At 36.1% G+C, this 13,584-nt stretch overlaps 1 protein-coding gene across 1 annotated transcript; it reads right to left on the reverse strand.

Moving 5' to 3' along the window:
* Window positions 1–7,331: 7,331 nt before the first annotated feature.
* LOC137828330 (plasmodesmata-located protein 2) lies at window positions 7,332–11,716 on the reverse strand. The gene is made up of 2 exons (XM_068634850.2): window positions 10,973–11,716; window positions 7,332–7,632 (listed from the first exon to the last, which is right to left on the reverse strand). The coding sequence occupies exons 1-2, from the start codon at window positions 11,682–11,684 to the stop codon at window positions 7,505–7,507; spliced, it is 840 nt and encodes a 279-aa protein (XP_068490951.1). The 5' UTR covers window positions 11,685–11,716; the 3' UTR covers window positions 7,332–7,504.
* Window positions 11,717–13,584: the final 1,868 nt, after the last annotated feature.

Consider the following 13,584-nt stretch of genomic DNA (forward strand, 5'->3'; position numbering starts at 1 on the left):
CCTGGGGCCTTTTCCTTTGGCGATAAGCCAGATGAAGTACCTCGTGGTCGCCATAGAATACTTCACGAAGTAGATAGAAGCTAAGCCAGTGGCGTAGATCACGGCCCACAAGATCCAGCACTTCGTGTGGAAGAATATAGTGTGCCGCTTCGGGGTTCTGAAGCGCTTGGTGTCTGACAACGGCACACAGTTTGCAAGCTAACACCTGGGTAAGCTATGCTCATAGGTTGGAATAAAGCAGGTGTTCGCATCAGTTGAGCACCCCCAGACGAATGGGCAGGTCGAGTCTGCCAACAGAGTCCTGCTCAGAGGTCTGAAGAGAAGACTTGAGAAGGCCAAAGGAACCTAGGCAGAGGAGGTTCCTAGAATAGTGTAGGCTTACCACACCACCCCTAGTCCACCATCAGAGAGACACCCTTCAGCTTGGTGTATGGGTCGGACACGATGATTTCAGTAGAGATCCAAGAGAGCTCACCACGTTTCTAGAACTTCGTGGCTGAAGAATCCAACGAAGAAAGAAAGGTGAACCTGGACCTACTAGATGAAGTCAAGGAGGAAACAAGAATCAAAGCTGAAGCGTTGAAGAGAAGGGTGGAGTACAAGTACAACTCGAAGCTGAAGCCTCGCCAGTTCTAGGTCACCCACATGGTAATGCGGAAGGCCCACCCATATCAGCTAGAGAACAAGTTGTCCCCCAAGTGGACTGGTCCTTTCAGAGTGGCAGAGGCCTTTGGGAATGGAGCATACAGGCTTGAGACACTGGAAGGAGGCACGATTCCTCGTACATGGAATGCGGCTAACCTCAAGTTTTACTTTAGTTGAACAGTAACATTGTACATGGTTCTTAGAGGACGCTCTTTTTCCCTTATAAGGGTTTTTTAATGAGGTCACCCAATAAATTTCGATTAAAATATTTTCTCCAATTTTTGTTCAATTCAGATACGAACCTGTTCCCATGCGTTAGATGTCTCGAGTGTGGGAAAGGTAAGTTCGCAGAGAATACTTCCCCCCTCGAGTGAGAGCATTAAGGTCGAACGAAGTGGTTCACCAGTTAAATCCTCCTTCACCTTTGAGTGAAGACGAGGTCAGATACGAACTTGTTCCCTTGCGTTAGAGGTCTCGATTGTGGGAAAGGTATGTTCGCAGAGAACACTTGCCCCCTCGAGTGAGAGCGTTAAGGTCGAACGAAGTGGTTCACTAGGTAAATCCTCCTTCACCTTTAAGTGAAGACGAGGTCAAATACGAACATGTTCCCTTGCGTTAGAGGTCTCGAGAGGGGAAAGGTAGGTTCGTAGAGATCACCTCCCCCCCTCGAGTGAGAACGCCAAGGTCAAACGAAATAGTTCATCAATGAAATCCTCCTTCATGAGGTCAATACAAGTTAGTATGCAAACCCCTGATACCCAACGGAGAGTATGCGGTAGAATGGGGCAGGGAAGCGTGCTACCCAAGGTTCAAACGTTTGTCGAAAAACGTTGTTAGAAGCATCAGCGTAAAGTGCAACAGTTAATGACCAGAGACAAAGAACGCAAGTTAAGCGGAATAGAAGAGCAACATTCAAACAGATCAAGATCAAGGAAGTTGAAGCAATTAAAAAATTTGGGGCATCTAAACAAAAAATCAAATGATGCATTCATAGATAAAAGAGGAATTGTTCGTTGGGAAACCAAATACAGCTTATGATGGTGGCGCCCTGGGCACAATCTACCCATCCACAACACGATTCGATGTCGCGAAGGGTGAGGCGTCCATCTCAGGGTGCGCACAGGCAACCTAAGCAAGGGCGTCCTCGAACCCCGCAGCATATGCATCGGCCGCGTCCTCAATCAGCTCAGCGTCAGCTTTCTTGAAGTTTTCGGCTTGTTGGGTAAGCTCCGCCTCCACACGGCCAAGCTGCACCTCCCGGTTGGTGGCCCTTTCTTTAAGCTTTGCCATCTTGGCCTTCGTTGCCACTGCCTCTTCCTCAAGCTCCACCACTCTAGTGGGCAGAGGCAAGACCCTCGACTCAAGATCGGTGTAATCTTGACCTTTGTTGTAAAGCCTTTTCTTGGTCTCCCTTTCAGACTGGCGGAGGCTGCTCAGTTCCTACTCCAAAGCGGTTTCGCGATTGGTGAAGACTTCGACCAGTTGAGCCAGTTGTTCTTTCTTTTTCTCCTCCGCCAGAGTTAAGTCCTCTTTAGCCTTTGCCTCCACCAAGGGTAGTTGCTACTTCATTACCTCAGCCCTATTGATGTGAGCGTTTGCTTGGGCAAGGAGCTCGCCGAAGCCAAGGCCCAAGTGTTCCCTGGCCACATCCTCGTCCGCCTCCAGCGCTGCCCCTCATTGAAACCCTTTGAGGGCATGCTGAAGGATAGCAGGAAGCTCGGGTGCAGGTGAGGTTTGCCCAGGAGCACTCTCACCACCACCTTCGAGTGTGAGGAGGCCAAGAGGTGAAAAAGCACTTGGTGGGTGCTCCCCGAAAGAAGTAAGGCGGCCAGCAGTGGTAAAGTGAGAGGTCTTGATATGATTCCACTAGCCAAATAGAGATGATTCTTTGACATTCTATGGAATCAACTTGAGTTGGAGATAGCTTAGGCACTTTTAATAGAATTGGATCAAGGTTCTATGTTTCAAGAACTCACCAAAACTTGCACCAAACACCAAACTCACATGGAAGTTCCATCTATTGCCAATTGAACCGATTAAAATGTGTATAAAAACAAAAGCACCGTTTAAAAAGCTCAAGAACAGAATTGAACCGAACAAAACAACTGGAAATGAGGAAGAAACAAATGGAAACAGCCAAGGAGAAGATGAATCGAAGCAAATTCAGAAACAAACTAAAATACCGAATGAAAATGCTAGAAAAGTAAACTAAGACATGTTTTAGCTTCAAATGAACTAGGAGACGAAAGAAAGAAGAACTTATGGAGATGAAGGATTTGGTTTGATGATCACGCCACTTGGATGGTGAAGGCTCCAAGATAAGTGAGCTAGTGCCGCCACTTAAGAGAACCAAATGCACTCAAGATAAGACAAGGTGAAGGAGAAGACAAGTTCTCACAATTCTCTCTCAAATTGAGTAGAGTTTCTCTATTACCAATTTCAAATCTGAATTTTAAAAGAGCCCACACCTCTATTTATAGTGTGAGGGTGCTGGAAAATAGGTGGGAAAATTCAAATAAAACTCATTTGAAATTCCCACCAAAACCAAGTCACATGGGAGGTGTGACCTTTTTCTACTATGACACCTCCTAAAAACTACACCTACACCTATTCTCCTAAGTCACATGGACAATGTGACTTTCTTTTACATTTTCACACTCCTTTATTTAATATCCACACCTCCTACCACTATACAAGAGTAATTCACATGATGCTCTTTTATTTAATGCTTGGCCTTGCCCCTCATGGGATGGACTTGGGCTTTTTGGGCTTTGGCCTTCTTGAGCTTGGGCTTGGGCTTTGGGCTTGGGCCTCATCTTTATTTTATGTCTTCTTTTAATTTTGAGAAGACTAGAAGGAAGAACTTCAAATGTGAGGGTGAATGTCCTCTTCCTTCATTAATAAAAGCCTCCTTTATTTGATTCTCATCAGGTCTCAGCCACCATCGTCCTACGCCTTTTAAAGACAGGCCCTTCCGCGGAGTCCTCGTCAGACTCAATCTCCACCACCCTTTTGCTTTTCTCAAAAGGGGTTGGAGCAGGTCAACCCTACACGACAGCAAGGGGAACCGCAACGATGGGAGCAGAAAGAGCAGGGGAGGGTGCGGGGGTGGCAGAGTTGGGGGCAGGAGGAGCAGAGGCACCCGCGGCCCCAGGCGCCCCTTGGCGACGAGCAAGGGCATCAACTAGCCTCGCCCGTTTTTCCTCGCTCAGCACCATACCTACGCCGATGCCAGAATGTAATGGGTCAGCAAAGCAATATAGAATGCGAGAATAAACGTACAAGCATGAAGAGGCAGAATATATGAAGCATGTTAATAGGCGTAATAAAGTAAGACAAGGGAAGACCGGTACCAATGTAGCCCTTAAGAGCCCGGGCATCCTACTCATGTTTGATTAGCTGGACAGTGTTGAATACTGCCCCCAAACTTTAGAGAACCTCGCATACTTCGCGATCAGGGGGATAGTTCCTCCAAGGTCTTGGGTGTTTTAAGCTTGAATTCCCTCACCCAGTAAAGGGGGAACCCGTCCAAAAGGGTAAGGTCGTGAGCGGTGCAGCACACCCTAAAGAACTTCCCTTTGAAGCCCTTATAGGATTGCTGGAAGAGTGTGAAGAGGATTATCCCTACCACGCCACTAAAACTCACCCAGAGGTTCTTCCCGGGTACCATCAATATTATTACTACCAACAACACTGATGGTACCATCAGTATTATTACTACCAACAATACTGATGGTACCATCGTATTATTACTACCAACAACATTGATGGTAACATCAGTATTATTACTACCAAGAACACTGATGGTACCATCAGTATTATTACTACCAACAACAATGATGGTACCATGAGTATTATTACTACCAACAACACTGATGGTACCATCACTATTATTACTACAAACAACACTGATGGTACCATCAGAATTATTACTACCAACAACACTGATGGTACCATCGTATTATTATTACCAACTACACTGATGGTACCATCAGTATTACCACTACAAACAACACTGATGGTACCATCAGTATTATTACTACCAACAACACTGATGGTACCATCAATATTATTACTACCAAGAACACTGATGGTACCATCAGTATTATTACTACCAACAACACTGACGGTACCATCAGGATTATTACTACCAACATCACTGATGGTACCATCAGTATTACCACTACAAACAACACTAATGGTACCATCAGTATTATTACTACCAACAACACTGATGGTACCATTAGTATTATTACTACCAACAACACTGATTAACTTGCGGAAGCTTGTGGAAGAGATGAAGCAAGGCCTTCCTAGGAAGTATGGGTGCCTTGAAGGTGCATGAGAGTGGGGAATTGGGGAGGTTCGGCCAGCCCCTTTGAAGGATGAAGTGAAGATTAAAACCTAGATGCTAGGCAAAGAGTAGTCTATGGCACAAATTTGGCAGCATAAGAATACTCTATTCAATCTTGAAATACATGAGGTTGGCTCCTCCTTTTATAGGCTAAGGAGGACCTGAAATGATGAGCAAATGCAAACCAAATGAAATGCAAAAGAGTAGCACATGGAACACATGGCACATGGGTGCACATGGCCTCCTAACTTGCACATGGACGTCCTAGATTAGTGGAGAGCTTCTAGAAACCGTAGCTAATCTAGGTTAACTCCTCCTTAATCCTAATTTGCAGAAATTAACAAAGGTTCCCAAGGCTATGCTATTTACACCACAATTAAGACTAAGCTACACTTTGTTGGGCCTTCTTGGACGTCAACCTTCTTGGATGTCATCTCTCTTAGACGCTTCTTGTGTGGCCTAGACGCTTCTTGTGGGTGCCCTCTATGCAAGGTTGGTCCTAGACACTCTCTTGGTTGCCTTTCATACAAGGTTGGTCCTAGACGCTCTTTTGGGTGCGGGGGCCTCTTCCATCAGATGGTACCATCAGTATTATTACTACCGACAACACTCATGGTACCATCAGTATTATTACTCCCGAACACACTGATGATACCATCAGTATTATTACTCCCGACAACACTGATGGTACCACCAGTATTATTACTACCAACAACACTGATGTTACCATGAGTATTATTACTACCATCAACACTGATGGTACCATCAGTATTATTACTACCAACAACACTAATGGTACCATGAGTATTATTACTACCAACAACACTGATGGTACCATCAGTATTATTACTACCAACAACACTGATGGTACCATCAGTATTATTACTAGCAACAACACTGATGGTACCATCAATATTATTACTACCGACAACACTCATGGTACCATCAGTATTATTACTCTCGACAACACTGATGGTACCATCAGTATTATGACTACCAAGAACATTGATTGTACCATGAGTATTATTACTACCAACAACACTGATGGTACCATCAGTATTATTACTACCATCAACACTGATGGTACCATCAGTATTATTACTACCAACAACATTGATGGTACCATCGATATTGTTACTACCAACAACACTGATGGTACCATCAGTATTATTACTACCAACAACACTCATGGTACCGTCAGTAATATTACTCCCAAAAACACTGATGCTACCATCAGTATTATTACTACCAAGAACATTGATTGTACCATGAGTATTATTACTACCAACAACACTATTGGTACCATCAATATTATTACTACCAACAACACTGATGGTAGCATCAGTATTATTACTAGCAACAACACTGATGGTACCATCAATATTATTACTACCGACAACACTCATGGTACCATCAGTATTATTACTCTCGACAACACTGATGGTACCATCAGTATTATGACTACCCACAACACTGATGGTACCACCAGTATTATTACTACCAACAACACTGATGGTACCATCAGTATTATTACTACCATCAACACTGATGGTACCATCAGTATTATTACTACCAACAACACTGATGGTACCATCAGTATTATTACTACCAACAACATTGATGGTACCATCGATATTGTTACTACCAACAACACTGATGGTACCATCAGTATTATTACTACCAACAACACTGATGGTACCATTAGTATTATTACTACCAACAACATTGATGGTACCATCGATATTGTTACTACCAACAACACTGATGGTACCATCAGTATTATTACTACCAACAACACTCATGGTACCGTTAGTAATATTACTCCCAAAAACACTGATGCTACCATCAGTATTATTACTACCAAGAACACTGATTGTACCATGAGTATTATTACTACCAACAACACTATTGGTACCATCAGTATTATTACTACCAACAACATTAATGGTACCAACAGTATTATTACTACCAACAACACTGATAGAGGATTGTGGCTTAGAGTTGACCATGTTGGTACGTCGGAGAAGATCTTGAACATATTTGGTTTGAGAAAGATGAATGGAATGATCATCACAAGTGACCTCAACTCCTATAAAATAATGTAGAGGCTTGAGATCCTTCAAAGTAAGTGTTTGATAAAAATCTACACTAATAATTTACCCATGACTAAAATATCATTAACATAAATCAAGATAAAAATAATTTCAGCTGCATTAAATCATGTAAACAAAGAATTATCACCTTTAAAAAAAAATCCATTTAAAAAAGAGTGTTAAAAAGTTTTTGAAATCATGAGCAAGGAGCATGGTTAAGATACCATAGAACTTTGTTTAGACAATATACAAAATAAGGATAAGAAGTAATAAAACCTGGAGGTAAATATTATTTTTATAAAGTAAGAGAAAGTAAGTATATTTTTCGGTAAATAAAATGGTTGAGTGTATATTTGGATCTGCTATGGCTAATATTACGAAAGAGCAACCTTTTGTTGACCCAGATCACTCTCTATTCGTAATCGTCTTTTCTAAACCGAGAGTTAAGCATTGAAATCAAAGCAAAACCCACAAACACAGCAGCGGCTCCTCCAACAATTATTGCTGCCAACTTTTCCGTGTTGCCATTTCTTCTTGCCCCTGTATTCATAAATTTCGTATATAATTAATCACTAATCCTCTGTTTCTCTCCGTCTGTGAATATCAACTTAGAAAAAACTAACATCACTAGTAGTCTACTAGATAAAGAAATTAGAAAAAAAAAAGTGATATCAGACGAAGCAGCCGTTTTAATTTGTAACGATTTTTTTTTAAATTTAATATGACGTCACAATAAAATGAATTGTATTTGGAAGAAGGCACGAACCTATTTTTGCTCGAATTCATTTCTCACTTCAAATAAGAAAAATTTTGTTCATAAATTATACTTGGTTCAATAGATTTCTTTCCTAATGTTATTTTTTAATCATTCCGTTCCACTATTTTGCGGAATTTAAAAGGAGGGTGTTTTTTCTCTACCATCAAAGTTTTTCTTGCAGCCCATTAAATACATGAAGAAACTAAAATGTCCTCTCTAATTCGCTCTAATATGTTTCAGAAAATTTATTCCAAAAATATTTTTTGAATTTTTTTTTGGAAATTCTATTCTCTTTAGAAAAAGTTTTTCGAAATATATTTGATGAATTTTAGAAAAGGTGTTCCAAAAGCTTTCGAAAAAAATAATTCAAAAATCATTTAAAAAAAAGGATAAAATCGTTTTATGAAATTATTAGGGTACATAAAGCGTTCTGATAGGCTGGAGGAAGAATCACTCTTAAAAGAATTATATCAAATTTAAAGGTATTGAACCATTATATATTTTCTATAAATGATATTTTGGATTATTTATGCCTTCTATAAGTAATGTATAAAGGATATGTTATCTTGATGTATTTTCTTTAGGTCCTTCCATACCACACACAATATGTATATATATATAGACCTCATTTAATTTTTACTATATTAAATCTCATCTCATTTTAAGATCTTTGAAAGTAATTTTTTTTTTATAAATGAGACTTTAAAACACAAATAAATTTGATTTTTCGATGTGTGAGTAATCACCCGTAAGAACTTATCCGCGGTGTATTAAGCACGATCCCTAGAATACAACAGAAACTTCCAAAAATGTCTGAGAATCAGAACTAGCAAGTTACTCTTTAAAAGAGTAATAATCTAATAGAACTCAATATAATAGTAAAATAAAATAAAATAAAAGAGGAGAGAGAAAGTGAAAAAGGTGAGAGGAAGAAGAAATAGCTTCACGGTGCAGGTGGGTGAAGAAGATGAAAAAGGTGAAAATGAGAGATACATTTTCTGAAGTGGATGGTGATCTCTTTATATAGGGAGAGGAACAACAAAATTTGTTGCAACTTCCAGACCCACGTGCTTCCGTTCAACATCTCAACTACGGCAAGGTTTTAAAATCCCGAAAGACCAGACAGTGCGAGCGTGGAAGCGGACCAACGTTCTTTCGAATGATCAGGCAATGCTTTCCCGATCATGCGGCCACGATCCTGGGTGGAGAGGGCAACGAGCGCAACAATCTCGGTGTAGATACTGTCTTTACTGCTGCACTTCCGAGATCCGAGATCCGAGATCTCCTTTAACAGAATCTAAAAATCTAGGATTTTCCACGCACACTTTGATTTGTTCTACAACCCACTCTATTTTTCGTTTATTATTTTGCAATATCATATTTTGTTTTACAACAATTTTTTAGGTCAAACAATGAAATTTTTTTTTATAGTACAAAAACATTTAAAATATTTTTTTTATCATTTTAAGTATCTTGAAAGTTGTTCTAGAATAAATTTTCCTCTATGCTAGAGATTTTACCCTTTCCTTTAATACAAAATATTGTAAATAATAGATTTGATGTCTAAGATCTTTGTTAAAGATGTATAAATAAAGGTCTTTTTATTATTTATCTTTTAAATTTTTATTTACACTTTTTAAATCACTCACATCTTCTAAAATTACATTACACTACAAATCACCATTATTTTTATATGTAATTAATATTTTAACTTTTTTTATTATTTTAAAACAATATGGAGGCAAGTAGGGGTCATTATGCTGATAAAAAAAGTAGGGTCTTTTTTTCACTCACTTATAAGTAGGGTCTTAATTCCAATTGTTCATTGATGTAAATAATAGCCAACACCTTGAGTACATTGAAACCCTCATATTTAGTTGGACTTATTTCTAATATTTTGTTTTCCAAAAAAATATTGAATTAATACACATATAGAATAGTTAAAAATTATATATATAGAAGAAACAAAACAATAGCGAGAAATATTACAATCCAGAAAAATGAAATAATATATTCAATATTAAATATTTATGGAATAGATTGAGGCCAAATTTATGGTGGAAGTATATTTTTTTATTGTTTATCAATTAGAAATATTTTCTTACCTCGAGATTTAACACACTAAAATTTTGCATATCTAAAAATGTTTGCGTACATAGCTACATTTTATTTAAAATGATTAGGTTAAAGGTTCTAATAGAGAAAAAAAAATGTTAAATCATCCTAATCAATTTTGTAATTACAAAATTGATACTCTAACTATTTACTTCCATCCTAATTTATTTAAGTTTAACTTTATTTAAATATGGATATTTTAAACTTTAACTTTTTTTAAATGATCTCAAATTTTAATTTTTATACCTAAATACTTTAATTTAATTCCATCTCGATCGGTTCTTAAAATTTACTTCATTCATAAAAAGTGAGACAAGCTACTAAAACCAATCTCAGCCGTTTATTTATTTTAAATCTCTATAAATTTGTTGGTTTTATTTTTTAAATTACTTTTCACACCTTAAAAATAATAAAATATAATTATAAGAATAAAATAATTATTCTATTATTTTATTTTTTTAATTATTATCTTTATTATATTTTAATACATGAAAAAATAAAGACAAATATATCTGTTCATTAAAACCAACTACTTTACAACTATTTTTCTTAATAAAATATTTCATTATAATAAAATAATTATTTATGCGTCAATGTTGAAAAGAATAAGCCATATAAATGAATCATTATCCAAAAATGAATTGTAACACAGAAATAAAATAAAAAAACGAGTAGTGAATGATTGCCATTTAAAATACATATATAACTTAAATCTAATTTAAGGTAAATAATTGTAAGAACTACATATAAATTTTAAAGTTAAAAGTCAAGATAATTATATGTAAGTTAATAAAATTTAAGAATAAATTGGAACAAAATAAAAACTTATGATTTCTACTTACGAACAAAGTGAAACTTTATAAAGTGTCCGTTTGATTAATACATAAGGTTTAGGAGAAAAATAGTTAATGTTTTTATTAGACCTATTATTTTTTAGATTATATATATTTACCTGGATAAAATATTAAAAAAAAAATGAATGTGCGGTTTAGGGTTTAACAGTGTTACCTGGGAGAGAGTTACGAAGAATGTGGTAGCTTATGAAACACTTGTGAAGATATATTTGTGCCGAAAGGGAACTACCACATTCTTCCTTACCAACCATCACTGCATCGCTCACGCAATTGCTACAGTCACAAGTCTCCAAATCTCCTTCACACTGTGCCATTATTTTCACCGATTTATAATTCACTGTGTAGAACCCATCACTGTTAAGAATCCCACTTTCCAGTGTCACAAAAGCCTCCTCCATCAACTCTTTGAACTTCACATACTCCGCAACCGGTTTCCCACACTCTTTGTGAAGCAAATTGTTACTTCTAGATTCACCGGCTGTTTCCTCAGTCTCGTAGTGAAAGTAGCAACCGTCAAGTTGTACCCGTGCGGATATGGAATCACTGCACAAGGTGTTTGATATCTGTTGCAGTAAGTTCACGCAGCTGAAACATTCTTCTTTGCTGATATCATCTCTGCATTGGAAAAGGCCTGAAATGGCTGTGTCATCATTAACGGCCTCGGTGGTTCTGAAGAACCTATGTTGGGAGGATTGTGCAATGAGTTGTTGGAATAGAGAGCTGAGTGTTTGAGATAATTGGTGGTTGAACGTTTGGGCTGCACAGGTTTTGTAGACTAATGTGTTGTAATCGGAAAGTGGTTTGGAAGAAGGTAGGAAGAGGAAGAAAGTGAGAGTGAGGAGAATGGTGGAATGGGAAAAGTTCATTTCGGAAGTGATTTTCGGTATAGCATTTGGTGGTTTTGAGACAGTAACTTGGAGAATGGTGTGTTAATTATATGGTGGTGGGGGTTGGGATTTTGATTTGTTTTTCATTCCTAATCCTATCTACCAAACTCAGAAACACTGCATCAAGAAATTAACAAAACACGTCAAAGAATGGGAAATGGGGAAAAATGAAAACACCCCTACCTCAGTTTATTTTACTTTAAACCTTTTGTTACAAGTTATTCTATATACATTGAGCATGCCTACGTATTTCAGGTTGGAAATTTGAAGTTTGCTTGGTATGAAGTTGGTGCAAGTTTACTTTTAATTGTTGCATGCAAACTAACATGCTGCTCTTACTATTATTATTGGTCTTTACAATGTGTATTTTATCAAAAATGTTATGTCAAACAATGAGCAGCTTAGTAAAACAGATTAGTCCTTTATTTAATCCTTAACTTTATCTTTGATTTGCCAGTTGCCAGTTGCCTGAATCACGTCAGCAAACAATGAATAAATAATAAAGAACGTTCACAATTTATGTAGTGAAAAGGAAAATAGGTGAACTACATCCCATTTTTTATTTTTTTTCAAAAAAATAATTTAATGATTATTATGCATTGATAATGTGAAGCAATTTAAAACATCACTGATTATGAGTTAAGATAATTATTGTTAAACTAAATAAAATTGTCATAAATAGTAATTTCTTATCGGATGTGACACGGTAAAATAGTTTATATTTATCATAAGATGTATATTTTACCAATGATTTTTTTTTTAAATTTTATGTGGCTCACTATATCCCTCCTCTTCTCTTATCCGTTTTGTTAAGTATATATAGACTAACTATTAGAAATTATAAGTAAAATAAAATATATAAAAAGAGAATAAAATAAACAATAGGTAACAATGTATTTTACTAAAAGAAACAAAATTACAATACCCTTACATATTTACCGATACATAAGTATGACTTAAATATTTAATTTTTTTGTCATATATATATAAATATTTTTTATTTTAAATTATTTTAAATTTTTTTGAATTTATAATATTTTAATAAATATTAATTTTAGTTTTGAATAATTTTTTTTGGAGATGAAATTTAAATTTTTATATAATTAAAATAATTTAATTATTTAGTTGGTTTAGGGTTAAAAGTGAATTAATATAATTGAATATTTTTAATATTAAAATTATTTAAAGGAAATATTTGAAAAGGTTAAGAAAGAAATAAAAAAAATAGAAAAATAATAACTGAGTAAAGACAATAATATGCATTTAAAAGTAAGTAGAAATGAGTGAGGAAAGAAAATTTGACCAAATTTATAATGTCATTAAATTAAAATGGAGTACAAATGTTTTTGGATAAGTATACAATTGAAAGAAAAAATTATAATTTTGCAAATGTTATATAAAATAAATATTATACACATTTTATATTATAGATGTTAATTTGACATAAACTATTCAATATAAAATTTAATAGATGTATTTAAGAAGTAATTATTGTGGTAATATTTGAAAACAAACTTAAGAAAATAAAAAGGAAAGGTAAAATATTATTTTGGTAACTTATAACAAAATATGATAATCCCATATTATCTCTAATCTATAATGGAGCAATTTATTTTGAACCCGAGATTTCTCTCTAATGTCCATGGTACTTCAAAAGAGGTGACTTCTGAGAAATGAAGCACAAACTAATTTTAAAGATTTATCCACAAAGTTATAATACAAGCATTAACAGTGAGTGTGAGTCAACAATTTATTCTTAATTGTCAGATTAGTACAATACCTAAATTGTCTCAAGCTTCACCACATGTTCTCTACATGCAAATTAAATATATAGTCGAATAATTCTTTAATTATTGGACCTCATTTTCATTCCCTCATG

Source organism: Phaseolus vulgaris, chromosome 7, assembly GCF_051622355.1.
Source record: "Phaseolus vulgaris cultivar YP4 chromosome 7, ASM5162235v1, whole genome shotgun sequence".
Classification (NCBI taxonomy): domain Eukaryota; kingdom Viridiplantae; phylum Streptophyta; class Magnoliopsida; order Fabales; family Fabaceae; genus Phaseolus; species Phaseolus vulgaris.

Excerpts from the sequence above, each read along its gene's own strand:
- LOC137828330 (XM_068634850.2), bottom strand. The coding sequence starts at position 11,684 with ATGAACTTTTCCCATTCCACCATTCTCCTCACTCTCACTTTCTTCCTC. Across the intron at positions 7,633-10,972 it reads TCTTCGTAACTCTCTCCCAG|GGGCAAGAAGAAATGGCAAC; the intron begins GTAACACTGTTA and ends TTATGAATACAG.